We start from the raw sequence: 26,471 nt of genomic DNA, 5'->3' as shown, positions 1-26,471 counted from the left end.
GTTTACGTTTACGTTAAAAACTTTTTTGGAATGGTTTAATGCTAATTATGTGAGTAATGTATTTCACACTCGGAAGCTTGATGCTACTTATACGTCTAGGGAATGCAGCGGTATAAATGATAAGCGGACCTCGTTGGCACACTTCCTGGTGGGTGGGTTTTGGGGGTTTTCCGTTTTTTCATAGGTGTGAAAGAAGCTCTGCTTCCGAGAAGAGGATATGATGCTCAGAGCACAAAATGCATCTTCTGATGGTGATGGGCTTACTGGTGTGGAGGGCTGGTAAGTCTCCGATTTATTCTCATATCACACATGGGATATAGGAATATATATGGATTTATAGAGGGGGAAAATATAGCAATTGTTTTACTATTGTTTATGCATTTATTTTGTTTGGTGTCAATTTAAATGGTGAGAAGGATGTCATGATGTCAGCAACACAAACCGACCATCCTCAACCTTTTAAAAAAAACGAAAAACTGAATATGACGTTTATTTCAATGAGATGAACAGCTATTTCATATTGTATTTATCCTCAGGCTTTTCATCTATAGAACTGTGGATGTTAATAACCTTTCAAATTGGTGTATTCATATCCATGTCCTCTTATTAAACCCAGGAGAAACCTTTTTAACCCGAGGACAAATACTTTCATACACCCTGTAAAGCGCTCCACATCATCAACCCTATCTTTCTACAATCCAGCACAACCCCTTAAACCAAAGCCCTCTCAAACATTATAATCCGTCCGCACAGGAGAAGGCCACGGCGTCCTGCAGGCGCTCACATGCCCGTACCAAGTCGACCAGAGCACTCTGCCCAGAGTCTGGTGCAAACAAACCAGCGCAGAGTGCTGCAGAGGCCTCATGTACGATTACAAGTACCCTCATGATGGGGACCCAGTGATCCACGAGGACATGGGGTCCTTCACCGTCTCCGTGGTCAGCCCCCCCAACGGCGCCGGGGTGTACTGGTGCGGAGTCATGGCCAACAGCTCGGTCCTCATCAAACTGGCGGAGAGCTACTTCTACGACTGTAAGTCAATACAAAATGCTTCCGCATACCGCTCTTTGTTGTTGTCGCAGCATGTTACTTCTGTAAGCTATATACATGCTTCCACCTAGTTTAGATGTTCTTCCTATATCAAGACAATACATGTTTCATGATGTATCAGGCTATGTTATTTCCGTCACTCTCAAACTCAAACTCAAATATAAACACACACACACACACACACACTCAAATGCACACTCACGCGCACACACACACACACGCGCACGCACGCACGCACGCACGCACGCACGCACGCACGCACACACACACACACACAGCCTCACAGTCACACACACACACACACACACACACACACACACACACACACACACAGACACACACACACACACACACACACACACACACACACACACACACACACACACACACACACACACACACACACACACACATGTCACACACACACAAAAACTCACATACTTGAGGACATTTGACCCATGTTAACTTGGGACAATAGTGTTTCAGTTAGTTTACTGAAAACACATTTAATCTTCTTATACGATTTCTCCTGTTTCTCCAGCCACTTCCGCGTACATCTGGAGCATCGCTCGCTTTGTGGTGTTGCCCTCATTCCTCATCCTTCCTTCCATACTCGCCCTCAACGTGCTGGTCACCAGTCGCTCAGAACGTAAGTAGGAGATACTCACTGTGGAAGTACGTGTACGCCCAGATATGGTCGCACTGATGTGACTTCATGTGGGTATGTTCACATGAGTTTACTACATCGGTCATCCAAAGGACGGTGATGAACGATGACCCTGATGCAATATGTGGCTTGGTTTCAAAATATAAATCTTCTTTTCAACTTCCTGTGGAAAACTTTCTTTGATTGGTTGGTCACCATGTCAGGTCAGTTGTGTTGGTGTTTACACAGCCCTTAATCGCAGTTATGGTCCATAATGCTTCACAGGCCCCATATAACCCAAGGTAGGACTCTCCAAACCCACAGAACGATGAAACAAAACTGAAGCCCCGGCTCCGTGAGAAGGACCCAGAAGAGAAGGGGGATAGGATCTGGTCTGGAGGACTCTTAACGGTAGCACAACAAAGCACAAACTAAGGTTATTTATGTGAGAGCAACCTTTAGTAGAAACCCAACAGCATTTTCTAACTTGGTCAAAGGCTACCAAGTTGTTTTAGTTGTTGTACTGGTAAATAATATTGGAAAAGCTCAACCTAGAGATGCTTGGATTTCCCGATGAGGCAACGCATGTGTGTGTTCAGGAGCACTTATGAAATGAAGGCTGCTGAGAAATGAACACACAGGACGGACAGGAGTCCATCAATCGTCTCTCACAACACGTTTGGTGAAAAGTGGACCTAATAAACCGCACACCTCACAGATATATATATACTCGGAGTGAGAACCACACCTACGTGACAGAATGAGAAAACGTCTGGTTCAAAAAGATATCTAGCATCTACCATGACACCACCAGAAACCCCTTTCTAGACGTCCACCACATGGACGGACCTCTGAGACCTATTTCATAGAATTGGTTCCTGACCAAAGCAATACGTGTGCCTGTGGCTGTCAGCATGAAGCCTGAGAAAGGGGAGGAGAACTATGACCAGCTCTAGCAGCGCGGCCACCACATCATTCTGACTTCCTCTTGGCTCTCTGCATTTTACCAATAGGACAGCCACCCTTACAGTTTTTTTCAATTACTTGAACACATTTTGCAAAATTTGGCACATTGTGTCAAAACTCAACACACAAGCAAATAAGACACAACACTGGGAAATAAACCATTCACATCACAAATTGAAACTCGGCTATCGAAACCTAACAATTCTTTGTAATTGTTTGTCTCTTTGTAAAATTGTATCATTCTCTGATGACAAAATGATGCACATTTGCATCATATGAATACACTTTCAGATCAGCAGCAACACGCTGGTCTACTTTATATAAAACACTGCAGTCTTTCATGTTCACTGTTTTTATTCAGTTCCACAGAGGGCACATTTTCGCCACAACCAAAAGATCAAATACTGTACATTGCAGTATTGCATTACCGTGCAGTAAATACAGTTTGAGCAAAAATAAAACAAAAATAAACCCTACTGTACGGTAAACACAGAAGAACATGGCAATTGTGCGTGGGTGGGCTTATGGATCCTGCCGTCTGTTGGAGTCTGGCCATAGGATCTCATCAACATCACAAGCAATGTTTTCTTCCGCTAAGCATCGGGGAAAATATTGCCTTGAGTGCCGAATCCATCCATGGATTGACCCTAAGTCGATGTCTCCGCCGGCCTGTTCCATTGCCTGCAGAAGAGGCATGCAAGCATGTGGTTTGTGGTCATATACGTGCCATCGCCAAAATTTTTTATTCTATGGGGTTTAGAAATGGTGTGTAAGGGGGCAAGTATAGGACTTCAAATTGATGATGGTTGGTGAACCAGTTGTGGACCAGAGCAGCCCAATGGAAACTAATATTACCCCAGACAACAACAAACCTGGGCTGCTCTGGTCTGTCCTGTACAGCTGCATCGTGAAGTGCATCCAGAAATGTTATTATATGTTCGGTAGCCCTTGAAGGCTTATGGCAGCACACAATGAGTCATTCCCACGCGCTTCCCTGGGACTTGCCCTTTGGCCAATTATGTTACGACCCCGTCGTCTTGTTTTGCTGAGGTTGAATCCAGCCTCATCAATGTAAATAAACTCATGAGGCTGTGCAGCTCCATCAATCTCCAAGATGCTCTGTAACTAAACAAAATACATGCAATACATATTTTGGATGACATTACTCAAAACACTCAACTTCAGTACTACACATACAGAACCCCCACCCCATCAAACAGGTACCTGGTACCTCTCTGAATGTATCTATGTGGTACTGATGTATACTGGATGACACCAATACTGTATTGTAAATGTAAAGGACTGTAACACTTACCTGTACATATTCACGTCGAAGTCCTTTGACCCTGACACTGTTCCTCTCAAATGGGACCCTGTACAATTGCTCCATGGTAATTTGGTGCTTTACCAAGATGCGTCTGATAGTGGAAATGCTTACTCGCTCTATGAGTACTTCGCTATCTGCAAATATTTCTTGCTGTAGCTGGTTGAGACGGATTGCATTGTTTGCTCTGACCAGGTCCACAATGGAAAGTTCCTGCTGTTGGGTGAACAGGCGTTGGCGTCCGCCCCCAGAAGGTCTTCTAGTCATTCTATAGTAAAAAATCAATACAAAATGTTACTGTATTGGTTTGCTTCTTTTTTTATAGTACTGTATATACTGTACTTTACTGTATATACCGTAGAAAGTACTGAAACATCTCAATGTAGGTAATCACAGTATGTCACAAAACTACCCCTTTTGTTCAAAAAGGAGCATTAGCTACCCTGCAATACAGTACATGTGATATGGTACAGTACGGCAAATACTCTAGATACAGTCTGAGTAGAGTAGAAAGTAAAGAGTTGAAGACATACCTGTTTCCCAGTCAGAATATCCTTATTATGGATGAAACTGTAAAACGGCTTAGATTAGGGTGGACTCTCTGCCCAGCTTCCCCCATAGTCAGACCATGGTTTATGACATGGTCCACCAAAGTTGCTCTTATGTCATCGGAAATAATGTTCCGTGCAAGGCCTCTTCCACCACGTCCTCCTCTATGTCTCTGTCCTTCTCTGTCCTTCTCTGTCCTCCTCCTCCTCTTCCTCCTCTACCTCTGCCTCTTCCTGCATCCATGCTTGCAAAGTTCTCAAAGTGGCTTAACTGAGGCCTTTTTGTAGCTGGCTGATTGGTTTATCAGTTTTGGAAGAAAGTTTTTTCAGTTGTGTATGTAAGTATTTTCAATTAACCAATGTGTTTAGGATTTTGAATAGATGTGTTTTCCCAATGGTACAATGAGATGTCAATTTTGAATTAAGTGTCTTATGTATGAAATAGTGTGTAGTGTGCAGGAGCAAGTGTGTTGCACAATTGCAACTAAAGTGCAAAGCAGCACTTTTGTTTCAGGAATGGTTAGGCCTACATGTGTTTAAGGTATAGAAACAAAAACTTTGAGTTGTGTTACTTTGGTCTAAGCATGTGTCTATAGCGTTCAAGCAATTGATAAAAAACTGCAAACCACGTCCGAAATAAGAAGACCACATGGGTGCTGGTGGTGGCGGTGGTTTCCAACACTGTGACTAGTAGGCTGCTGTTTATTTCCATTCATCAACTGCGATAGCCTGCTCGAAAAATGATGCATTGTTTTTAATCAGACAGGAATTATTCATACACTAGTAATTAGTGTAGTACTTTAGTCCTCAACATCAACAAGATACTCATCACAAAGACCCATGTAAGTCAGATATTTCATGCAACACTAATAAACGTAGGCCTAAATATAATTGTCAAATTTTCTTCCTTCATCCCTTACAGGCAAAAGACATCATGAGGATTCAACTAAGGTTCTGGAAGAACCTGAAGCAATATATATAAATCAATAATCAACCACTCATGTGGAGCATGTCGGAGCCGATTGAGGACTATCCATGGTTATACTGCCCCCTGTTGGTAAAGACCGACAATGCAATACTCAAACGCAACAGCCTAGATGTGACCAATATAATAAAAAGAGCTAGATTATATTTATCTATCCATATATCTATACATCTAAAGATATATAGATGGATAAAGATACATATAGTCTTGTCCTTATACTATTGCCTCTTGAAGTCGACCAGAAGATCCCCCCCCCCCCCCCCCCCCCCCCCCCCCATCTTCAGCATTCATGTGTAAATAAAACCTTTGAATTGAAGAATGCAATGTGGAAAAATGGAGGCAGCTATGATGAAATTAGTTTGCATTTATTGAACAAACCAACATGGGCAAACTCACACAGTGTAAACATGTGGTGGAATGAAAAAGGAAAGGTTTGGTTCCAAAATAAACATATCGTAACACATAGAATATCGTTTGAAGGTTGACAAGTAAAAAGTGCTGAAGAGTGTATCGTTAGAGCTATTGCAGATTTAGTTACTGAGGCGGACAGTCTTTATTGTTCAGAAAAGGACTTAAGCTCCTATTAGCAATAACCAGAACACAGCTAACCATTCTCTTCACACAGGTCTAATTTTGGAACAAAAATCTTCAAATATATATCATTATATACTTTATACATTTGTTTTTGCTATGCCCACACACACACACACACACACACACACACACACACACACACACACACACACACACACACACACACACACACACACACACACACACACATCAAAGAAGACATAAAAAAGAAAGCTCTTGAGCACACAGTATGGACGATGGAGGCTGCATAGTTTCATCTTGGAGAAGATTTCAAACACAAAGTCAGCTGTAAAGCAACCAAATAAAAACGTGACAGGGGGAATAGATAAGCCGTTCCATTATCTTCGTCGCTTTGTAAATAAAATGTTTTTAATAAAGAAATCCACATAACTTAGTCTTGTGTCTTGTGGGTGACAGTAAATAGGGGGACAGCCGGTTTGAGCCAGTACAGTCCTGCTGGCCAAACGGCCTAACCACTGCACAGAGGGGAGCATCCTCTGACCGGAGTCCATCAATCGATGAATCCGGGCAACGACACGTTTCCATGACGACATAGAGAAAGGGAAGGAGGGGAGACGATGGGCGGGAGTCAACGGGGACATTGATAAAATAAACCGATCCTCACAGCCCTAGCTCGGCTGCAGTACTTTCATAGCACCCGAGAGGGTGCCGGCCATGATATGCAATTTACACAAGCAAAAACGACACGACACCAAAAAATCGAACGTTAAAAGAACCGGTCTTGAAAAAGGTTGTAGTGGCAGAAATAGCGGCTCCTTATTCGGTTTAGAGTGAGAGAATTAACGAACACACCGAGTTGTGGATCCACTGCAATCTAATACAAGAGCGCATTGTGGTCGAGCGTGGAGCTCCACAGCTTCCACGGAGCGGGCGTCGGGGAGCCAGAGCGAGTGGGAAGGAGTTCTCTAAACATGAAACACGGCCTACAGTAAGAACACTTGAAATGTATGGAGCGACCTCAACCTTTAAGGCCTCTGAGGAAATGTGGAACCAATAGAGAATCCAAAGAAACAAACGAAAACAGAAGACACAAACTCAAACCAACAGAGCCTCGCTGGGGAGGCGAAGGGAGTGGAAAACGAACGCACCCCGCCGGGAGACGACCCGCCCGCGTCTTGACGGCCCCGTTCCTCGGTGCAGTTTGTGAAGTCCTTAGTGTTGAAGCGGCCGGTGGATGCAAACGCACACACGACGACGGTAACCGTGGGGGCGAGGTGGAGTGCTTGACGGCCGCGTCTCCCCAGATGAGGATGAGGATGATTCTTCGTGGATTCAGATTTCTTCTTCGGCTCACGACACAGTGGGGGGCAGGCGCGTGCCTAAAGCTGCCATGATAGAGTCCGTCAACCGCAGAAGAGCAAGGGACAAACGATAATCAATACATCTATCCGGGCGATCCGAAGGGTATCAGTCACCAAACTGAGCATGCTCGCAATCGATACACTTAAAACACAGAGACATCAGACCACGACGACGACGGAGCCCTAAGGGGACCCTCACCACACCGGACTACGGCTGTGCAGACATCCACCGGAAAACTGAATTAAATCCAAATTATTAAGCACAGTCAGTTTGTAAGAGAGTCCAAAGTACAGGGGGGCGGGAGGAGGGGAGCTCTGCTCCAATCATCTCTTACAGTACACGGTTCTAGTCTCCTCGCCTTGATCTCATTGGTCGGAAAAGACAGTGGAGCGCATGAGGAGGTCGTGTGTTTGGTTCTGGAGGGGGGGGGGGGGGGGGGGGGGGGGAGATGCTGGAGGTCCGAACACACACGCGCACACATTCGATGGAGGCTCCGCCCTCTTTGCGCTCTAGAGTTCCTCGTAGTCCCCGCCTTCGGGCCGCACGGAGGCCCCGCCCCCGCCCAGGAAGTCCTCCAGCTCGTCCGCGTCCGTCTTCTTGGCCCGGGACGGCTTGGCCTTCCTCTTCTTCTCCTTGTCCTTGTCCTCCGCCGCCCCGGCCGCCACCTCCTCCTTCTCCTTCTTCCTGTGTTTGTGTTTCTTCTTGCTCTTCTCCTCCTCCTGTGGGGGGGGGGGGGGGGGCACACACGGACGTTATCAAATGAGTTACATTTAGATTGACGACTCACGAGGCTACAATTCTATATATCTTTATCTAGATGTAGCTGTATCTATCTATCTTTATGTGTATATATATATAAATATATATATCCATCCCTCTATTTATTTTTTATCTAGATATTTCTTTATCTATCTATCTATCTATCTATCTATCTATCTATCTATCTATCTATCTATCTATCTATCTATCTATCTATCTATCTATCTATCTATCTATATATGTTTGGTGAGATGGTAATAATCAATAACCCTCCTCACCTCGACCTCTTTCCCCTTCTTCTTCTTCTTCTTCTTCTCCTTCAGGGAGGGTTTGCTTTCCTTCTCTGGAGGAGAAGCAGACAGAGATAAGGGGTTCAGAAACAGGAAGTGGCATCATGCCTCGCAGATGGGAGCCCCTCTGGAAACACATGGGTCAGGGGTCAGGAGGAGGAAGATGAAGAATAGGAGGAGGTAGAGGTAGAGGAGGAGGACAACGAAGGAGAGGAGTAGCGAGGAGGAGGAGGAGGAGGAGGTGGTAGAGGTAGAGGAGGTGGACAACGAAGAAGAGGAGTATGATGAGGAGGAGGTAGAGGAGGAGGAGGAGGAGGACAATGAAGAGGAGGAGGTAGAGGAGGAGGAGGACAATGAGGAGGTAGAGGAGGAGGAGGACAATGAAGAGGAGGAGGTAGAGGAGGAGGAGGACAATGAAGAGGAGGAGGAAGAAGAGGTAGAGGAGGAAGAGGAGGAGGGGGACAATGACGAAGAGGAGGATAAGGTGGAGGAGGACCAGGTAGAGGAGGAGGAGGACAACGAAGAAGAGGAGAACGATAAGGAGGAAGAAGAGGATAAAGGAGGAGGAGGAGGAGGAGGAGGACAACGAAGAAGAGGCGAACGATAAGGAGGAAGAAGAGGAAAGAGGAGGAGGAGGAGGACAGTGACGAAGAGGAGGATAAGGAGGAAGAGGTAGAGGAGGAGGAGGAGACCGGGGGCGGTGTGCGGGCTACGTGCCTTCCTGCTCGTCACTGCTGTCCTTGGCGGTGGCCGGCTCCTCTCCAAAGCCCAGCCCGAACAGGTCCGTGTCGTTCTTGTGTTTGAAGGAGATGACGGCCGGCTTCAGGGTCACCGCCCCTTTGGCCGGCCGCACCTCGTCCTCCGATAGGTCAGACAGAAGCTCCGCCCTGACCGGAAACACTTCCTGTGGGTGTGGTTAGGGGGGAGAGTCATTCAGTTAAAGGAGTCCTCGATGTTCACAGGACGATATTCTAATCGATCCCTTTAAGTGTACGCGCAAAGCAATTTGTTAAAAGTTAATGGACCAAGGCCCAATCCAATTTCTACCCCTTACCCCTTCCCCTTACCCCTTCAAAACAAGGGGGAGGGGTAAGGAGAAGGGGGAAGAAATGGGATCGGGCCCAAGTTTAAACAAGACAAACCAAGTCTGTCTGGTCCTGCTTGAAGCAGAAGGGACCTTCTTCTAACCCTGCAGGTGCTTTTCTCTTGACCTAAATGGACTGCTTTTATATAGCGCTATTCTAAGAGCTTTTCTTGAGTGGCCACTCAAAGCATTCACCCTTTCACGCACACATTCACACACCGACGGCGGAGTCAGCCATGCGAGGCGACAGCCAGCTCGTCGGGAGCAGTCAGGGTGAGGCGTCTCGCTCAGAGGCACCTCGACACTCGGCAAGGAGGAGCTGGGGATCGAACCAGCAACCTTCCGGCTCCCCCTCCTCCTACATGCCCCCCCTCGTCTACTCGGTCCTGCACCTCACCTTGGTCACTTGGGGCGTCTCCGAGGCGTCGGACTCAAAGTCGGGGTCGTCCATGACGAAGGACAGCGTCTGCTGGGCCACGGGCGTCTCCGTCTCCGTGTCGGAGTCCTCCGCCTTGGGGGAGTTGCCCTTCTTCTTGCCCTGCTGCCTGCTGATTGGCTGCTCGGCCGTGGGGGTCAGGGTGAGGGAGATGGGGGCGGGGGTCAGCAGGAGCTGGCCGGGCGCTTTGGGCTCCGAACCCTTCTTGGCCGCGGCCTTTGGTTTGGTGGTGCTGATGACGGACCTGGGGGGGCACAGGAAGAGGTGTGAGGGGAGGGGGCGGAGCCAGGGGGAGGAGGGAGGGAGGAGCCAGGGGGAGGACGGGCCAGGGGGAGGAGCCAGGGGAGGGGGAGGAGCCAGGGGATGGGGAGGAGCCAGGGGAGGGGGAGGAGCCAGGGGAGGGGGCGGGTCAGGAGGTGTGAGGGGCGGGACGAGGGGGTGGTGAGAGGGAAGGACCCATGGGGGGTGCGTGGCCAATGGGAGGAGCCAATGTAGAGGGAGGAGTCAGGGGGAGGAGCAAGAATTGTTTTGTTAAAATGACTAAATCCCCTATCCCGATGTGTTCTGTTGGGTGGGTTTTGAGTGTGTCACGGTACAGAACCAAAGAAAACACTATCTGTCATTTAAGCCCTGAGGTTAAAAGGTTTAGGAGCCCCTGCTTAAAGGTCCCATGGCATGCCACCAGGTGTTTAAAGCGGTGGATGGTCCTGCTGTGAGCTCCCAGGTCCCAGGGGGAGTGGGCCGTGGCCACCGGGGAGAGAGGGGGAGGTATGGGCTCTGGGATCCAAGGCGTGACCGCAACCCGTATGAAGCAGAGCTACGCTGCATCATCTGATGCGCCTGACCCACGACAAACAGGGATTCAAAGTCTTCATGGTCATGGTCAAACAGCCATGGGGGTGGGGGAGGACAGGGGAAGAGCCGACACAAAACACGCTCCCTTATAGTTAGCCACAGCTGTTCCTCAAGGGCAGCTTACTAACCAGCTAGTAATGAAAGCTTACTCACCAGCTAGTGACCTTCAATTTGTTAACCAGCTAATTAAACAGCTTAATAACCAGCTAGTTAACTAACTGCTTACTAACCAGCTAGTAATGAACAGCTTACTTTCCAGCTGGTTAACTAACAGCATACTAACCAGCTAGTTCACTAACATCTTACTAACCAGCTAGTTAAAGAGGAACTTCCACGCCCTTATCTTTTTTAACCTTACAGAGTTCTGCGTTGTGAAACTGCAGACCAATATCTAGGTCTGCCTCGCCATCCAAACAAATTGTCCAATAGTATTACTGATCATGACCCATGGTGTAATACAGTGTGTGTGTGTGTGTGTGTGTGTGTGTGTGTGTGTGTGTGTGTGTGTGTGTGTGTGTGTGTGTGTGTGTGTGTGTGTGAATTGCACTGCTTCTTGTAAGTTGTATGGTATATGTGGCCTGTGTCCTATATGTATGCATTTGTATCGTTATTTATTTTCTGTAAAGCAGCTATATGGGACAGCATTGGAGTCCAAGACAAAGTTCCCTCCAAGGATAATAAAGTGCATCTTACCTAATCTTATCTGATCTCTCTCTTCCAAATCGGACCAATAAGATCCAAGACCCGTCTGTGAGCGGTCCGACTGGTCAGAGGCTTCACAGCCCTAGCTCATCTTACAAACCAGCTAGTTAACATCAAATTTAGCTTACCAACCAGCTAGTTGACCCACAGCATAATAACCAGCTAGTTAACCAACAGCTTAATAACCAGCTAGTTAACTAACATCGTACTAAGCAGCTCCTTAACCAACAGCTTACTTAGTTACTAGTTATTAGTTACTTAGTTGTGAAAATACAGACCAATGTCAGGTCTGCAGCTTCAACTCTCCAACGAATGGAGATAGAGATCTTAGCCCGGTGTGTCCGCGGTCCACCGTGTCTTCAGAGGCTCTACGGTCAACTAACTACTTACTAACCTGCTAGCAATGAACAGCTTACTTACCAGCTGGTTAACTAACAGCATACTAACCAGCTAGATCACAAACATCTTACTACTCAGCTAGTAATGAACAGCCTACTAACAAGCTAGTAATGGACAGCCTACTAACCAGCTAGTAATGAACAGCCTACTAACCAGCTAGTTAACCAACAGCTAAAAACTAGCTTGTTAACCAACAGGACTTCAACTTCAACCCTCAAACCAATGAAGAGGCAGATCCTACCCTGGTGTCCGCAGTCCTGTCTCTAGAGGCAGATCCTACCCGGTGTGTCCGCGGTCCTGTCTGTCTCTAGAGGCAGATCCTACCCGGTGTGTCCACGGTCCTGTCTGTCTCTAGAGGCAGATCCTACCCGGTGTGTCCGTGGTCCTGTCTGTCTCTAGATGCAGATCCTACCCGGTGTGTCCGCGGTCCTGTCTCTAGAGGCAGATCCTACCCGGTGTGTCCCCGGTCCTCCCTGTCTCTAGAGACAGATCCTACCCGGTGTGTCCGCGGCCCTGTCTCTAGAGGCAGATCCTACCCGGTGTGTCCCCGGTCCTCCCTGTCTCTAGAGACAGATCCTACCCGGTGTGTCCGCGGTCCTGTCTCTAGATGCAGATCCTACCCGGTGTGTCCGCGGTCCTGTCTCTAGAGGCAGATCCTACCCGGTGTGTCCGCGGTCCTGTCTCTAGAGGCAGATCCTACCCGGTGTGTCCCCGGTCCTCCCTGTCTCTAGAGACAGATCCTACCCGGTGTGTCCGCGGCCCTGTCTCTAGAGGCAGATCCTACCCGGTGTGTCCGCGGTCCTCCCTGTCTCTAGAGGCAGATCCTACCCGGTGTGTCCGCGGTCCTCCCTGTCTCTAGAGGCAGATCCTACCCGGTGTGTCCTCCCTGTCTCTAGATGCAGATCCTACCCGGTGTGTCCGCGGTCCTCCCTGTCTCTAGACGCTCGACGGTCCCAGCTCCTCCTCACCTCTTCATCTCCGGCTCGCTGTCCAGGTCCAGGACGTGGGGGGTGAGGGCGGGCGCGGGGGGGTCCTCCTCGTCGCTGGTCAGGGTGACGTCCCGGCTGGGGGGCTGGACGCGGGCCGGGCCCCGGGGCTGGGGCAGGGCCTGGTCGTCGGGGTCCAGCTCGTCCTGGAAGCCCGACACCATGGGGTTGCCCCGGCCCTCGCCGTCACTGGGAGGGGGGGGGAGACACAAGGGCCTCTTCAGACATCTTTAAACCCTCTGGGTTAACCACAGCAGCCTGGGTCCTCTAGTTTAGCAGAAACTGATTCCCAATCCATAATGTGACACGGTGAAAGAGGGACTGGTCTGATGTGTGTTTTTTTTTGTATTCAGTGTGTTCAGACCCTGTAAGCAAGGCCTTCTCTCAGTCAAGTGTGAATGCTCCTTCAAAATGAAAGCGTTCTTAATGTTATTCTGCACCAATGCCCCACCCTCACTGCTACACCCAGGTCGACTGGGTGTAGCAGCTGCATCCTCCCTGGAGCCGGACCAAGACGAGGGTGGTGGTGAGGGAGGGGGGTTACCTGTCGCTGTCCAGGACGTTGCTGTGGGCGGGCGGGCGGGCTTTAGCCTTGGAGCCCCCCCCGTCCTCCAGGAAGCTGCGGTCCAGCCTCTCGTCGGGGACGAAGTCGTCCACGCTCCTGACGCTGGCGGGACACACGGGCTGCTCCGCCCCGCCGTCTGGGGGACAAAGGGCCCGGGTTACACCGGGGTTCACCTCTGGGCCGTCGCTATGGATACGCACCACAGAGCTGGCCTGGGGCGACTCAGCGACCGCTGCCGTGACGCTGACGTCTGAACGTCATCAACGACTACAGAGGAATGAAGAACTAGCCAATGATAGCACAAGCGCACACACAGCTTTAGATAGACACACACACACACCGACTTATATTAGACACAAACACACGGACTACGGACACAAACACAAACACACACTATATACAAACACACATAAACTAGGGACACAAACACACACAATATACAAACACACATAGACTAGGGACACAAACACACACACACACACACTATATACAAACACACACAGACTAGGGACACACACACACACACACACTTATATTAGACACAAACACAAACTAGGGACAGAAACACTGACAAGACACAAACACAAACGCTCACACACTCACACACCAGCTGTCATGTACACACTAACATCCACCCGGCGTGTGTGGGTGTGTTGAGGCAGCACGCTCCGGCGAGGTCCACTGCAGTCTGATATGGACTCAGGCTTCAACCACCACGCACTGCACGACGCACCTCCGCTCACGGACCCAACAGGGTCAGAGACTACTCTGACACACGCATACTCTGATCTGCGCATGACGATAGTTAGCCTCATGGAGCAGATAAGGCCTAAAAAAAATGTTTGTTCAGTTGCGGTTTTCGACCGACCCTGTCAATTTATGTGCGACCCAAATAAGTTTATGAGCTGCTGTAAAAAAAGAAAGAAAAAAAAAAAGAAAAAAGTCCTATCATTCGCTGCCGCTGGATAAAAATAAAATAAAAAAATAAAATAAATTCCTTACCTACCCATGACCTCAACTGACAACCAACAGGAACCAATTATTTATTTTTTTAGGCCTAAGCATTTGTTCATCGGTTCATGTTTGCAAGAATTAACCCATTCATAACCGCAGAATAACCCTTTCATAAGCCGAGACTTTGAAGACAGAACCCGGGAGGACGGCCGGGCCTGGTGGGCCCGGACCCCTCCCCGTAGGGGGTCTCACCTGGGGCTGCGGACTGGGCCTCCGGGGGCCCCGAGGAGCCGAACCAGCGGGAGATGAAGCCGCGCTTCTGGGGGGCCTGGTCCTGGGGGGCCGCCAGGGCGGGCGAGGCCGGGGTGGAGGGTCTGGGGGCGCCGGAGGCCCCGGAGGCCGGCGACAGGGCCAGCCGGGGGTGCTCGGGGGACTGGACCGCCCCCCAGGGCTCGGCCGGGGTGGAGGGGGGGGGCGGGGCGGAGGAGGGGGGGGCGGCGGGCGGAGGCTGGGGGGCCGAGCCCTGGTTCTGGAAGGGCGTGGGGGGCTGGGGGGTGCTGGGGCTGGAGCTGCCAGTGGAGGCCCCGCTCTGGGGGACCACGGGGGACTGGGAGCCCGACGACGGGCTCTGGCCGTTGGCGGGCCCCGGGGAGCCGAAGGCCTTGCTGCGGGTCTCCAGGTTCTCCAGGAAGCTGTGTGGGGGGGGGGGGGGGGAAGAGAGAGGGTTGGATCAGGGGTTCGTACCTGGACAGCGGAGCCATAACGCTTCGTCAATTCAAGAGTCATAGTCCTAAAGCTAGGGTCCCAAGCTAGGGTCACAAGCTAGGGTCACAAGCTAGGGTCACAAGCTAGCGTCACAAGCTAGGGTCACAAGCTAGGGTCACAAGCTAGGGTCACAAGCTAGGGTCACAAGCTAGGGTCCCAAGCTAGGGTCCCAAGCTAGGGTCACAAGCTAGGGTCACAAGCTAGGGTCACAAGCTAGCGTCACAAGCTAGGGTCACAAGCTAGGGTCACAAGCTAGGGTCACAGGCTAGGGTCACAGGCTAGGGTCACAAGCTAGGGTCACAAGCTAGCGTCACAAGCTAGGGTCACAAGCTAGGGTCACAAGCTAGGGTCACAAGCTAGGGTCACAAGCTAGGGTCACAGGCTAGGGTCACAAGCTAGGGTCCCAAGCTAGGGTCACAAGCTAGCGTCACAAGCTAGCGTCACAAGCTAGGGTCACAAGCTAGGGTCACAAGCTAGCGTCACAAGCTAGGGTCACAAGCTAGGATCAGAAGCTAGGGTCCCAAGCTAGGGTCACGAGCTAGGGTCACGAGCTAGGGTCACAAGCTAGGGTCACGAGCTAGGGTCACGAGCTAGGGTCACAAGCTAGGGTCACGAGCTAGGGTCACAAGTTTGGGTTCCGAGTCAAGAAACTGAAGCTCAAGTCGAGAAGGCGCAGGGTAGCCGCACCCAGTAGTCGTTAGGTCTAGAAAGAGGAAAAATGAGAAGTGCAAAGAGGAACCGGAGAAAACAGTCTTTGAAGTCATCAGCAACGTGCATGATACCACTAAGACGACATCAAAGTGACGGTGGACTTCACTGACACTGTCAGACATCAAACTCTTTATCCCCGTCTCTGACGCTTTCTTCCCGTGCAAATCGTTACACAAATAGCCACGACGGCGAGCTGTAAAACGGTGGGCTGTACGGCGGTGGGCTGTACGACGGCGAGCTGTACGACGGCGAGCTGTAAGACGGCGAGCTGTAAGACGGTGGGCTGTACGGCGGTGGGCTGTACGGCGTCACTGTGTGTTGGTTAACTAAGGTGTCAAAACACGGTGGGAGAACTATAGATCCGGACACTGCGTCCGTCTGTACTACCGTCTTTCTTTGTTCCCAAAGACTACGTCTGAGGTGAGGTGTGGCCCTGGTTTAGGATGACATGTGGAGAGTTTGGGGGGGAAGTACAGTCAATAACAAACGTACATCTCGTAGTTCTGGTCCTCCGTCTCCTGCTGAACACAGAGCTCCTCCAGAGTAGCGTCCATGTCGAGTTGGTTGGTCTCCAGCTGTCGGAGCAGGGTCTCTCTCTGTAGGGAGAGACACACACAGAGCACCATGAGAACACCAGCAGTCAGGGTCTCTCTCTGTAGGGAGAGACACACACAGAGCACCATGAGAACACCAGCAGTCAGGGTCTCTCTCTGTAAGGGAGACACACACAGAGCACCATGAGAACACCAGCAGTCAGGGTCTCTCTCTGTAGGGAGAGACACACACATAGCACCATGAGAACACCAGCAGTCAGGGTCTCTCTCTGTAGGAGAGACACACACAGAGCACCATGAGAACACCAGCAGTCAGGGTCTCTCTCTGTAAGGAACACACACAGAGCACCATGAGAACACCAGCAGTCAGGGTCTCTCTCTGTAAGGAACACACACAGAGCACCATGAGAACACCAGCAGTCAGGGTCTCTCTCTGTAAGGAACACACACAGAGCACCATGAGAACACCAGCAGTCAGGGTCTCTCTCTGTAGGGAGAGACACACACAGAGCACCATGAGAACACCAGCAGTCAGGGTCTCTCTCTGTAAGGAACACACACAGAGCACCATGAGAACACCAGGATTCTGGGTCTCTCTCTTTAAGGAGGAACACACAGGCCCTCAGAATACCTCCTCTCACCGTGTCCGTCCCTTAAGGGTTTCATGGTTGCGGTCTACTTCCTCCAACACACCCTGTCTAAAAGTGTGCATCAGCAGTTTGACATGGTTCCACCAACATGACTTCAACGGCAAACACAGCCCTCACATCGTAGTCTAACGCAATAAGATACTTCACACAACACCGAGGATTTATTGTTAGATGAAATACTATTACACCAAATATCTGTAGGAAACACACACACACACACACACACACACACACACACACACACACACACACACACACACACACACACACACACACACACACACACACACACACACACACACACACACACACACAGAAGAGGTAACACCACGCACACAAACACACTCACTGAGGAGGTAACAACACACAGAAACACGTACACACACCAAACTGAGGAGGTAACAACACACGTACGTACAAACACACTCACACACACACAGGAGGTAACACCACACGTACACACACACACACACACTGAGGATGTAACCACACACACACACACACGCACCTGCAGCTGCAGGAAGGGGATGTTGAAGAACCGATGGAGGTACTTGAGGCCGAAGCCGTTCCTCATGGAGGACTCGGCGTAGTGGATGTAGGACGCTCCCATGGGCCTGGAGGAACACCAGCGGACGGGTCAGTCACACAGTCGGAGGGTAACACTTCATTAATCCCCAGAGGGAACCTCCTCACAGCGACGGCTCAAATCCGTCCCAGTGGACCGTTTCAGTCCAACTCCATTTTGTTTGGGCAGATATTTTTACCGCAGACAATGGAGGCCTGTATGAAGGTGGCTTTAGTTAAGCCAGAGCTTTATTCCTGAGGAAAGTAGGACATCGTCAGAAGAGGGGAGGAGGATGTGAGGAGGCAGCAGAACAGCCTCAGATTTTGTTATTCATGTATAAACGGAAATTTCGAAAATGTTTTTTTCGCCACCGATTTCAAAAAGGTTTTCTCCCCACTCCCGACACACACTCTCCTGAACACGCACACACACAATCCTGAACACACAAACACACATACAAACTCCTGAGCACACACACTCCTGAACACACACACACACAGACACACTCCTTACCACACACACACACACACTCCTACCCACACACAAACACACTCCTGAACACACACACACTCCTGAACACACACACACACACACACACACACAAACACTCCTACACACACACACACACACACCTGTTGAGGCTGGCGATGAGGTCGCGGATGTCGTCGGGGAGGATGACGCGGTGCTCGCCCATGTCGCGGTGGTTCCCCAGCACGCACACCGGCACATGGGGGGGCACCTTGGGCAGCTCCCGCAGGATGTAGTTGAACGTCCTGCGGAGGAAGCACACGACCAACAGCGCCGCGTGTTAAGGGGTTCCTCTGTGAGACAGGGCTCAGGCCCCCGGATCATGGGGAAACAACCTCAGCGTCATCCCCGACCCCGTCATCCAGGATTAGTATTTATTTTTTGTACGCAGCCTTTGCGATTTGCGTGTGCGTGTGTGTGTGTGTGTGTGTGCAAAGGGCTTCCCCCCAGCGCCAGACGCCAGGGGAAGCCCTTTGATATAGCCGTCTGACAGACGGGAGTTCAGCACTTTTTGTTTTTGAATCCATATTTGCGTTCACAAATGAGGAAGGATTCTGAAATTGACATTGTGTTGATTTGAGATCAACGAAGCTGTGCTCTGATTGGACGTGACCGGAGAGGTCAGCGCCAACCGGGGGGGTCAGAGTTGAACTAGCGTGAGCGTTGAGCGCGGGAGCGAGAAGGCGGATAATCCGAGTCACACGCTACAGCCCGGGCTAGCCTCAGCGGTCGAGCTTCGGCGCTCAACTCCATAGGAGACATCGGCCACGCCGCCGCTGACATCTCATCGTGCGCTGACCGCGTCGGCCCTGCTGGATCGCCGTCAGACCGGGGGCGGGAACCAGAGGAGGCCAGCCCCCGCCAGAGCTCCGCGTGCGGGGCTGCATTAGACTCATTGCAATCCAATCCCCCTCTCTCTCTCTCTCCATGCATATTGTAAGAGAAGCGATTTGACGCGGCCGGGTGTATGGGGGGAGCGTCTCACCACTGCTTGGTAATGTCAAACATCATGATGACACCGTTGCAGTTCTTGTAGACGTCGAGGAACTCTGCGTCCAGCGCCACCTCGTCCGACTGCGAACGCCACAACACAATTAATCAGTAAAAATAGCCAATCGTGTTCTGGATTAAAGGCTGATTAACAGGGAAACCTGAGACCAACATTTATAATTTAGGATAAAAAGGAGGAAGGAGTGAAGCCGACACCACATGTTGCTCGCTGACCCACATTCCAGATCTATAGTTTTCCCTCTGTTTTTTTCTAGAACCCATGACGGTCATGTGATAATCACCTCCGGGGTCTCATTCTCCATCTTCAAGTTTTCGCCGCGCTTCTTTCCCTTGCCTGGAACAGCAGAACAGACGTGGTGAAGGCCAAGAGGAAGACCCAACACAGAAGATTAAAACACTTTTCGGTTCACAATCTAGTTTTATTTCAAGAGCAATGCATGAAAAGCAAGCAAAGCATTATGGCCGAGTTACTTGTTGATATGCATTATTTTGGCATAGCTTGTTCAGCCCAAAATACGACAATTAAACAGAATGCGTTCTTTAATTGTCAGGTCAGTGCGGCAACCGTTATCAAGGGCAGTCGCGCTTCAGCCAAACCTTTTTAGTGGTAGTCACACTACAAACGGAGGTTAGCAGGCAGCACTGAAACAATCTTTGTCTTTGATAGTGAGAGGAATGAAAAGGTAGGGAAGGTTAACCACGGTTCACAAGCCACGACGACGCATTCTACACACCACAGCGATCACCTACCATCAAGAAGAGGATATTTCTGGCCTTGGGTGAGTGCCATTGTGATACAGAGAGGAGAGAGAGAGAGAGAGTGAGATAGGGTGCGATAGAGAGGTACATCAACATGATCAGAGAGGATGTGTGGCTCTGAATGCAAACAAAAGAGGAACATTGATTGACACGGTGATAAAAAAAAAAAAAAAAAAATGGACATTTGTCACGACTTGACAGACGGTGAGTGAGTGATGGTGAACTCTTGTTCTGACGGGCCGACACTCACCTTTGTCCACAACGTCCCAAACCTCTACCTTGACCACGTCATCCGTAGCTGAGAGAAACAAGGGAAGAGGCCGTGACCATCTATACTAAACACACAATCAAAACACGAATGCTGTTCTACGCCAAGAGGACATGATGCAATAATTAGTGTGGGACCGGTTCTGAATCATTTTACTTTACCTTGACACAGTGATGGTTTCAGCAGCAGGGAACAATTATTGATAAAGACTATCTAGTTATATGACTACTGTCACTACTACACAGAGAAACATAGGGGAGCTAAATGGTTAGCTGAACTCGAATGAGACGACTAGCTAAACACTAGCACCCTAGACTGAATGGGTTGGCCTACCTTGGTACGGGGCCACTGAAAACAATACACAGAAGTTGTAAAAAAAAAACAATGACCAAATAGATGCCAGGAAAGAAAAGAGTAGTGGTGCGACCTGTGGTCAAGTTGAGACATGACTGGACTTACTTTTGTAGTTCCAGTGGATGCTGGTCGCCTGGATCTCCTGCGTGGGCAGGTATTCCTCCAGGAACTTCTTCCCCTGAAGTCGGTGCCATAGGGTGCTCTTTCCCGTGTTCCTGTCCCCGCGAATCACTATCTTCACTGGGAAAACACAGAACCAGTATCTTCACTGGGAAACAGAACCACTAGCTTCACTGGGAAACAGAACCAGTATCTTCACTGGGAGGAAACAGAACCAGTATCTTCACTGGGAAACAGAACCACTAGCTTCACTGGGAAACAGAACCAGTATCTTCACTGGGAAACAGAACCAGTATCTTCACTGGGAAACAGAACCAGTATCTTCACTGGGAAACATAACCAGTATCTTCACTGGGAAACAGAACCAGTATCTTCACTTGGACACAGAACTAATATCCTCACTAGGAAACACAGAACCACTATCTTTACTGGGAAACAGAACCAGTATCTTCACTGGGACACAGAACTAATATCCTCACTGGGAAACACAGAACCAGTATCTTTACTGGGAAACAGAACCAGTATCTTCACTGGGGAAACACAAAACCAGTATCTTCACTGGAACACAGAACCACTATCTTCACTGGAAACACAGAACCAGTATCTTCACTGGGAAACATAAGAACCACTAGCTTCACTGGGAAACAAATACACTAGCTTCACTGGGAAACAGACCCAGCATCTTCACTGGGAAACACAGAATCACTATTTTCACTGGGGAAACACAGAACCAGTATATTTATTGGGAAACCAAACCACTATATTCACTGGGGGAACAAAGGCTGGCTTGGCATTGACTTGTGAATAACTCAGAAACCACTGCCAAATTCACCATTGTACCCAAAAGCATTATCAAAGAACCAAAACAAGAGGATCAATCTCAGAGAGCCATGAGGGTGTCTCAGAAATAGAGCACAGTGGTGAGAATGAAAACACAGTGACAGCCAATACAAATAAAAAATAAGATCTACAATAATACAGTAATAGCACTAGAATAGGGAGGCAGCACACAACTACTCGTGATTGAATCACATCAGGATGGAAGGGGGTTGGATAGTTTAGACTCGAGAGGTTCAGGCGTTTTATTTACATGCCAAATTCCTGAACCACAGCTTTGCACCCCAGTGTCCACAATACACCGCTCTTGGCCTTCTTGGTCTAGAGATTTCACCGCCCTTACTGCTTCATAATGTTATATAACCCCATGACATGTAAACATGAACGGACAGACACAAGCAACACGTGATATCATCTATGCAGGATTGAGCGCTACACAGCTCTGACAGTATGCGGTCAGTTCTTCACATAGAGCCAATACAGATCTGTCTTACTGTTGTACTGGACTCCCTTGGCGAAGCGGCGCTGCAGACTCTGGTTCATGGACTGCAGGCCAGCGGGAATGTTTTTGTCCCTGAGCTGTCCCGGCTCGGACCCCACCAGCTTCTTCAGGGCCGAGAACATCGTGACGATCGGTTCGCTCCGAGAAAAGTCAACGGATCAGATGTGACTGGGAATGAAAGCCCCACGACGCGGTCGTCCCAACCGGCCCCTGGTGGATACAGTGTCAGGGGATAGAGAGGTCCGTTCTGCTCAGTGGTGGTCCAGCACGATCAAGGATCCATGGCTTTGCTGTAGCGCACTCCAGAGCCTGCCACTGTTGGCTATAGGGGTTCAGAGGAGTTATTCTCCCTTATTCGTCCAAAAACAGACCAGATGTTGCAGCTTGTTTGATGACGAGGGAGGAGGATGACAGCATAGTCTAGTGAGCATCACCTGAGGGAAAACACAAACAAATAGACTCGTGAGATGAGGATTATGTGGACTGCTACAACATCACAACATCCCATTTCATTGACTGAGATCAATGCAGCTCCTGCTTCGCCTCTCTGGCGATGCCCATCTATGAAGCTATGCTGCTAGCGCCTAGCCGCTGACGCCTTCAACCACAGTATCTCTACAGATAAACACACATTCACGCACAAGGCTTTGAATAGCAACACGTCGAAATAACGCGTCAAGGTCAACAGAAGCGGATAGAAACCACCAACCCCCCCCCATGACTGATTACCTGGCTGCAAGGTAACGTTACCCGTATGCTGAGTGTGTATGTGTGTGTACATCTATATGTGTGTGTGTGTGTGTGTGTGTGTGTGTGCTTGTGTGTGTCAGTGTGTGTGTGTGTGTGTGTGTGTGTGTGTGTGTGTGTGTGTGTGTTCGTGTGTGTGTGTATACGTGTAGCTAGCCTGGTAGCATTAGCTTAGCCGACCCCAGCACTAAGCTCAATTAGATACGCTGTATGTTATTTATCCATTTAACATCGAATGAGACAAAACACTCACAGGTAATCGCGGAGAAGCAGAGCCCCTTGTCCTCAGGCCTTAACGCAGAGACGTCTGAGCGCTACGGTGGCTTCACGGGACATTCCCTGGTGGCGGAGGAAAGCGGCGACACACACAGCTGACAGCTTGAGCGAAGCGGCCTCCCTGCGCATGCGCTACACCGCTACATGCGCTGCGCCTGGGTCTAGACCGCTGAAGGGTGGTTACACTTGCCGCGGTTGGCGAAGCGCCGCGCCTGCGTCTAGACCTCTGAATGGTGGTTACACTGGACACGATGGCGACGCGCCGAGGCACCAGATTGAGGAGCAACTGGCATTTATTGAGGCGTATCGGTGCAGAAATGCAAGACACAACAAAATTAAAAAATATACCACATCGGTATATGCGAGCATTTGTTTTATTTGTTTTCTATTAAATGAAAAGGCTCAGTGTTGTTGTTAGTACAAATCTTACACTAAAGCTTTGTTAAATACTTGATCCTGATTGGTCGACATCCTTCCATGGGTGGCATTATCTTTCAATAATACCTCGGCAGTTCCACATAATGTGCTACAAATCCAACAATAAAAACGATAAACACAACTATTGACAAGATGTTTCCTTGACCAAGGATAGACAGTATGCTCAATGAACCGCAGCTGCATAAAGGAATATGTTATGGATGACGGTTACTTATATTGAATCCTTGTTGTTTACTGTGGTATGACTTCAATAAACCACTCCGGGTGTCCCGTTATTGGATATAGTGGATTTCAGTGGCATCAATTGGGTAAGGCATCTTGCTGATGGATGCTTAGACAAGGACACTCTGGACATTGGGGTTCACCGTTTGTTAGTCAGAAAACCACCAGCATTGTCCAATCTCCATGTGTAGTATTGTTATAACTCGTGTTGGTATAAGGGTTGTTTTGAAGTCCTTTTGTAGTTAAGGTATCTCCAAGCAACTACAGGCTCTTTATGTGGTTGTTTTTCCTTGCAGAACATTGTGTCGCGCTAAGCGACGCGTTTTCCGCGCTCGGTGGCGCCGCGCTTGAGAGCAGCGGCAGAGCCAGACTCTTCAACTCGCTGGCTATTTTTAATCCTTATGATATTTGTTCTCGCTTCTCTTCGAAAATGCAGCGCCTTTGTTTTGCGTTTGCATTTGAATGGCATCCCACCAGCTCAGATACATAGCGTCAACAATCCCGATGTTATTCCACTAAGGCACACTGGGTGTCTGCAGCCAAACATTGCCAAACCGATTGTGCTCTGTGTGCGCTGAACACACCCCTCCGAGCACCCCGTATTGTAGTGCAGGCCGAATAATGGCTGCACAAGAGCCATCCCCAACATCTTCACTAGAAGGCAACAAACCCGGCTTCCCCAAGAAGATCCTCGCGAACCACCTCGAAGACAAGCATCTTTGCAATTCGTGTCAGAAGATCCTCAGGAGGCCTTTGCAAGCCCAGTGTGGTCATCGCTTCTGCTCCTTCTGTTTCAACAAAACCGTGAGGTGAGTGTGTCATGGATGCTAGCTGGCTAGGCTGCTGTTATCAGGGTCTGGTGTTTTGTTCTGGTTGCTAGCAACATGTTGGCTATGCATTGGATGGCGACTCGTGCATTATGTGATGGTTCGTGTTACGATGTCAAAATGTTGCTATGGGAGATGTTGCAGGATGAATACCCTTGACAGCTCTTTTCTTGAGCTACCATAAAAGTTATCCAGCGTGAGCGCCTGGAACGAAACCCGAGGTTGTTGGTTGGATTGAACCAGGCTGCTTTGTGATTAAAGCACCAATAAAATAGCGAATTTGACTGTATTTGTACCGTACAAACGTGTAGGATTACTGCATTTTTGTCCTCAATGACATCTAATCCTTGTCATGGAAAATAATTATGACAATCATTTGACAAGTATTTCCATTGTCTGAATATGAACATTGTCTCACACACACACACACACACACACACACACACACACACACACACACACACACACACACACACACACACACACACACACACACACACACACACCCCATCACTTCCTCATGTATTTACCTCTTCCCTATAGGAATTGCATGCAAGACTATTGTTAAGCTTTAATTATGCAATTGTGCATGTGTGTTTTTGTGTGATGTCTTTTTCTTTTTGGTTGTGTACTTTGTTGTTAAGGAACCCCTTGAAAACGGGATGAGTTCATCTCAAGGGGTTATTTCTAATAACGAAAGAAATTTGAACACACACATACACGCACACAGCAATTATAACATTCTGCAATGCATAATTATTTGGTGTATTGTGTAACCCCTTTCTTTTCAATTCTCTCAAGTTCTGGACCTCAGAAATGCAGTGCGTGCATACGGGAGGACTTGTTTGAGGAGCCCACTTCCATCCTCAAGCTAGGCGGCGTAAGTAGGAATTTATTTTCACTTCTTGACAGTTTGGCAAAATTATGCCAGCACCAATTAGCCTGCTACTGTAATGACAACAACAACAACAACAACAACAACGGCATAAACAACAACAGCTCCAGTAGAGTTGGCCTGCAGTCCACTCAGGACAACAAACGGAATGTTGTTGAAACCGGAGCCAGGTATACAAAGAAAGGCTAGACGCCTCCGATGCGGGCTCGTGGCTCAGCCGGCCGACCCAGGGCTCGGAGCCCTTCGCTGCTCGTAACACAATAGTCTGCTGGGTGGTAACTGAAGAGGGGAGTCCGTCGGGGGCCGGTCACTGTCCACCTGTAGGCTTAAAGACGAGTCCTTCTCTCCCCTCTCCTGTCCAGGCCTTTCCAGACAACGCGGCTCGGAGAGAGATAGAAGCTCTCACGGCCGTCTGTCCCAACGAAGGATGCACATGGACGGGAATAATCAAAGAATATGAGGTTGGAGTCACGGCACTGACAACGTGTGTGTGTGTGTGTGTGTGTGTGTGTGTGTGTGTGTGTGTGTGTGTGTGTGTGTGTGTGTGTGTGTGTGTGTGTGTGTGTGTGTGTGTGTGTGTGTGTGTGTGTGTGTGTGTGTCACAAACTCAATTGGTTCCGTTCTTGTTTTAGTGTCCTGTTATAAGCACTTGCTAGTAGGAAGTTAGAGTAAGACATTTGCATTAGGGGTGTTTTTATATAAGGGGCAGGGTTAGTCTAAAGGCCAGCGTGCTTGACTCTTCTGGGTTTGAACCCCGACATCCGAGTCCTTGACTGAAGCCTTATGGTGCGTTCCAGAGCCCATCCAGAGCAATGGGATGTGGGACTTATCCTACCTGAACTGTACCAGCTCCTACTTGGTGAAGTGGGGGTAGGTCGATCACCCCCCAGTTCGATAGTAGGACGTTCCACTTCGACGGTGGGATGTTCCACTTCGACAGGCATTCCAGTGCACTGTTCTTAGTTGGAGGTAGGAT

The 26,471-nt window shown here is 49.3% G+C and overlaps 3 protein-coding genes across 3 annotated transcripts in view; 2 read left to right on the top strand and 1 right to left on the bottom strand.

Annotated features, from left to right (window-relative positions):
- The first annotated feature begins 8 nt into the window (after nt 1-8).
- Nucleotides 9-5,779, top strand: si:ch211-102c2.4 (uncharacterized protein LOC568178 homolog). The gene is made up of 4 exons (XM_056602564.1): nt 9-279; nt 754-1,032; nt 1,592-1,699; nt 5,457-5,779. The coding sequence occupies exons 1-4, from the start codon at nt 237-239 to the stop codon at nt 5,522-5,524; spliced, it is 498 nt and encodes a 165-aa protein (XP_056458539.1). The 5' UTR covers nt 9-236; the 3' UTR covers nt 5,525-5,779.
- Nucleotides 5,780-7,884: 2,105 nt separating this feature from the next.
- Nucleotides 7,885-23,258, bottom strand: rabl6b (RAB, member RAS oncogene family-like 6b). Its single transcript, XM_056602849.1, has 17 exons — nt 23,091-23,258; nt 22,083-22,524; nt 20,737-20,871; nt 20,260-20,307; nt 20,001-20,024; nt 19,532-19,584; nt 19,225-19,313; nt 18,344-18,484; nt 17,655-17,760; nt 16,435-16,538; nt 14,719-15,158; nt 13,492-13,648; nt 12,930-13,136; nt 9,967-10,249; nt 9,203-9,389; nt 8,474-8,538; nt 7,885-8,155 (listed from the first exon to the last, which is right to left on the bottom strand). Exons 2-17 carry the CDS (start codon nt 22,210-22,212, stop codon nt 7,946-7,948), a joined length of 2,379 nt encoding a protein of 792 aa, XP_056458824.1. The 5' UTR covers nt 22,213-22,524; nt 23,091-23,258; the 3' UTR covers nt 7,885-7,945.
- A 750-nt stretch (nt 23,259-24,008) lies between these two features.
- The window catches only part of LOC130392107 (TNF receptor-associated factor 2-like), an 8,026-nt gene continuing 5,563 nt past the window's right edge, over nt 24,009-26,471 (top strand). Inside the window, exons 1-3 of the mRNA XM_056602545.1 lie at nt 24,009-24,582; nt 25,402-25,480; nt 25,858-25,956. Coding sequence (XP_056458520.1) covers nt 24,395-24,582; nt 25,402-25,480; nt 25,858-25,956 — 366 coding nt within the window. The 5' untranslated portion in view covers nt 24,009-24,394. The remainder of the gene's footprint in view (nt 24,583-25,401; nt 25,481-25,857; nt 25,957-26,471) is intronic.

This window comes from Gadus chalcogrammus, chromosome 11 (assembly GCF_026213295.1).
Source record: "Gadus chalcogrammus isolate NIFS_2021 chromosome 11, NIFS_Gcha_1.0, whole genome shotgun sequence".
Taxonomy (NCBI): Eukaryota; Metazoa; Chordata; class Actinopteri; order Gadiformes; family Gadidae; genus Gadus; species Gadus chalcogrammus.
Note: the sequence above shows the minus strand (reverse complement) of the source record. Positions and strands in the feature narration are given on the sequence as shown.

What these genes read in the sequence shown, in the direction of transcription:
- rabl6b (XM_056602849.1), bottom strand. Translation starts at nt 22,212, where the DNA reads ATGTTCTCGGCCCTGAAGAAGCTGGTGGGGTCCGAGCCGGGACAGCTC. An exon ending in AGCGAGCCGGAGATGAAGAG is followed by an intron (nt 10,250 to 12,929) that starts GTGAGGAGGAGC and finishes GTGCCCCCCCAG; the next exon opens with GTCCGTCATCAGCACCACCA. An exon ending in AGAAGGGGAAAGAGGTCGAG is followed by an intron (nt 8,156 to 8,473) that starts GTGAGGAGGGTT and finishes CCCCCCCCACAG; the next exon opens with GAGGAGGAGAAGAGCAAGAA.
- si:ch211-102c2.4 (XM_056602564.1), top strand. Translation starts at nt 237, where the DNA reads ATGCATCTTCTGATGGTGATGGGCTTACTGGTGTGGAGGGCTG. An exon ending in GGAGAGCTACTTCTACGACT is followed by an intron (nt 1,033 to 1,591) that starts GTAAGTCAATAC and finishes CTGTTTCTCCAG; the next exon opens with CCACTTCCGCGTACATCTGG. An exon ending in GGTCACCAGTCGCTCAGAAC is followed by an intron (nt 1,700 to 5,456) that starts GTAAGTAGGAGA and finishes CATCCCTTACAG; the next exon opens with GCAAAAGACATCATGAGGAT.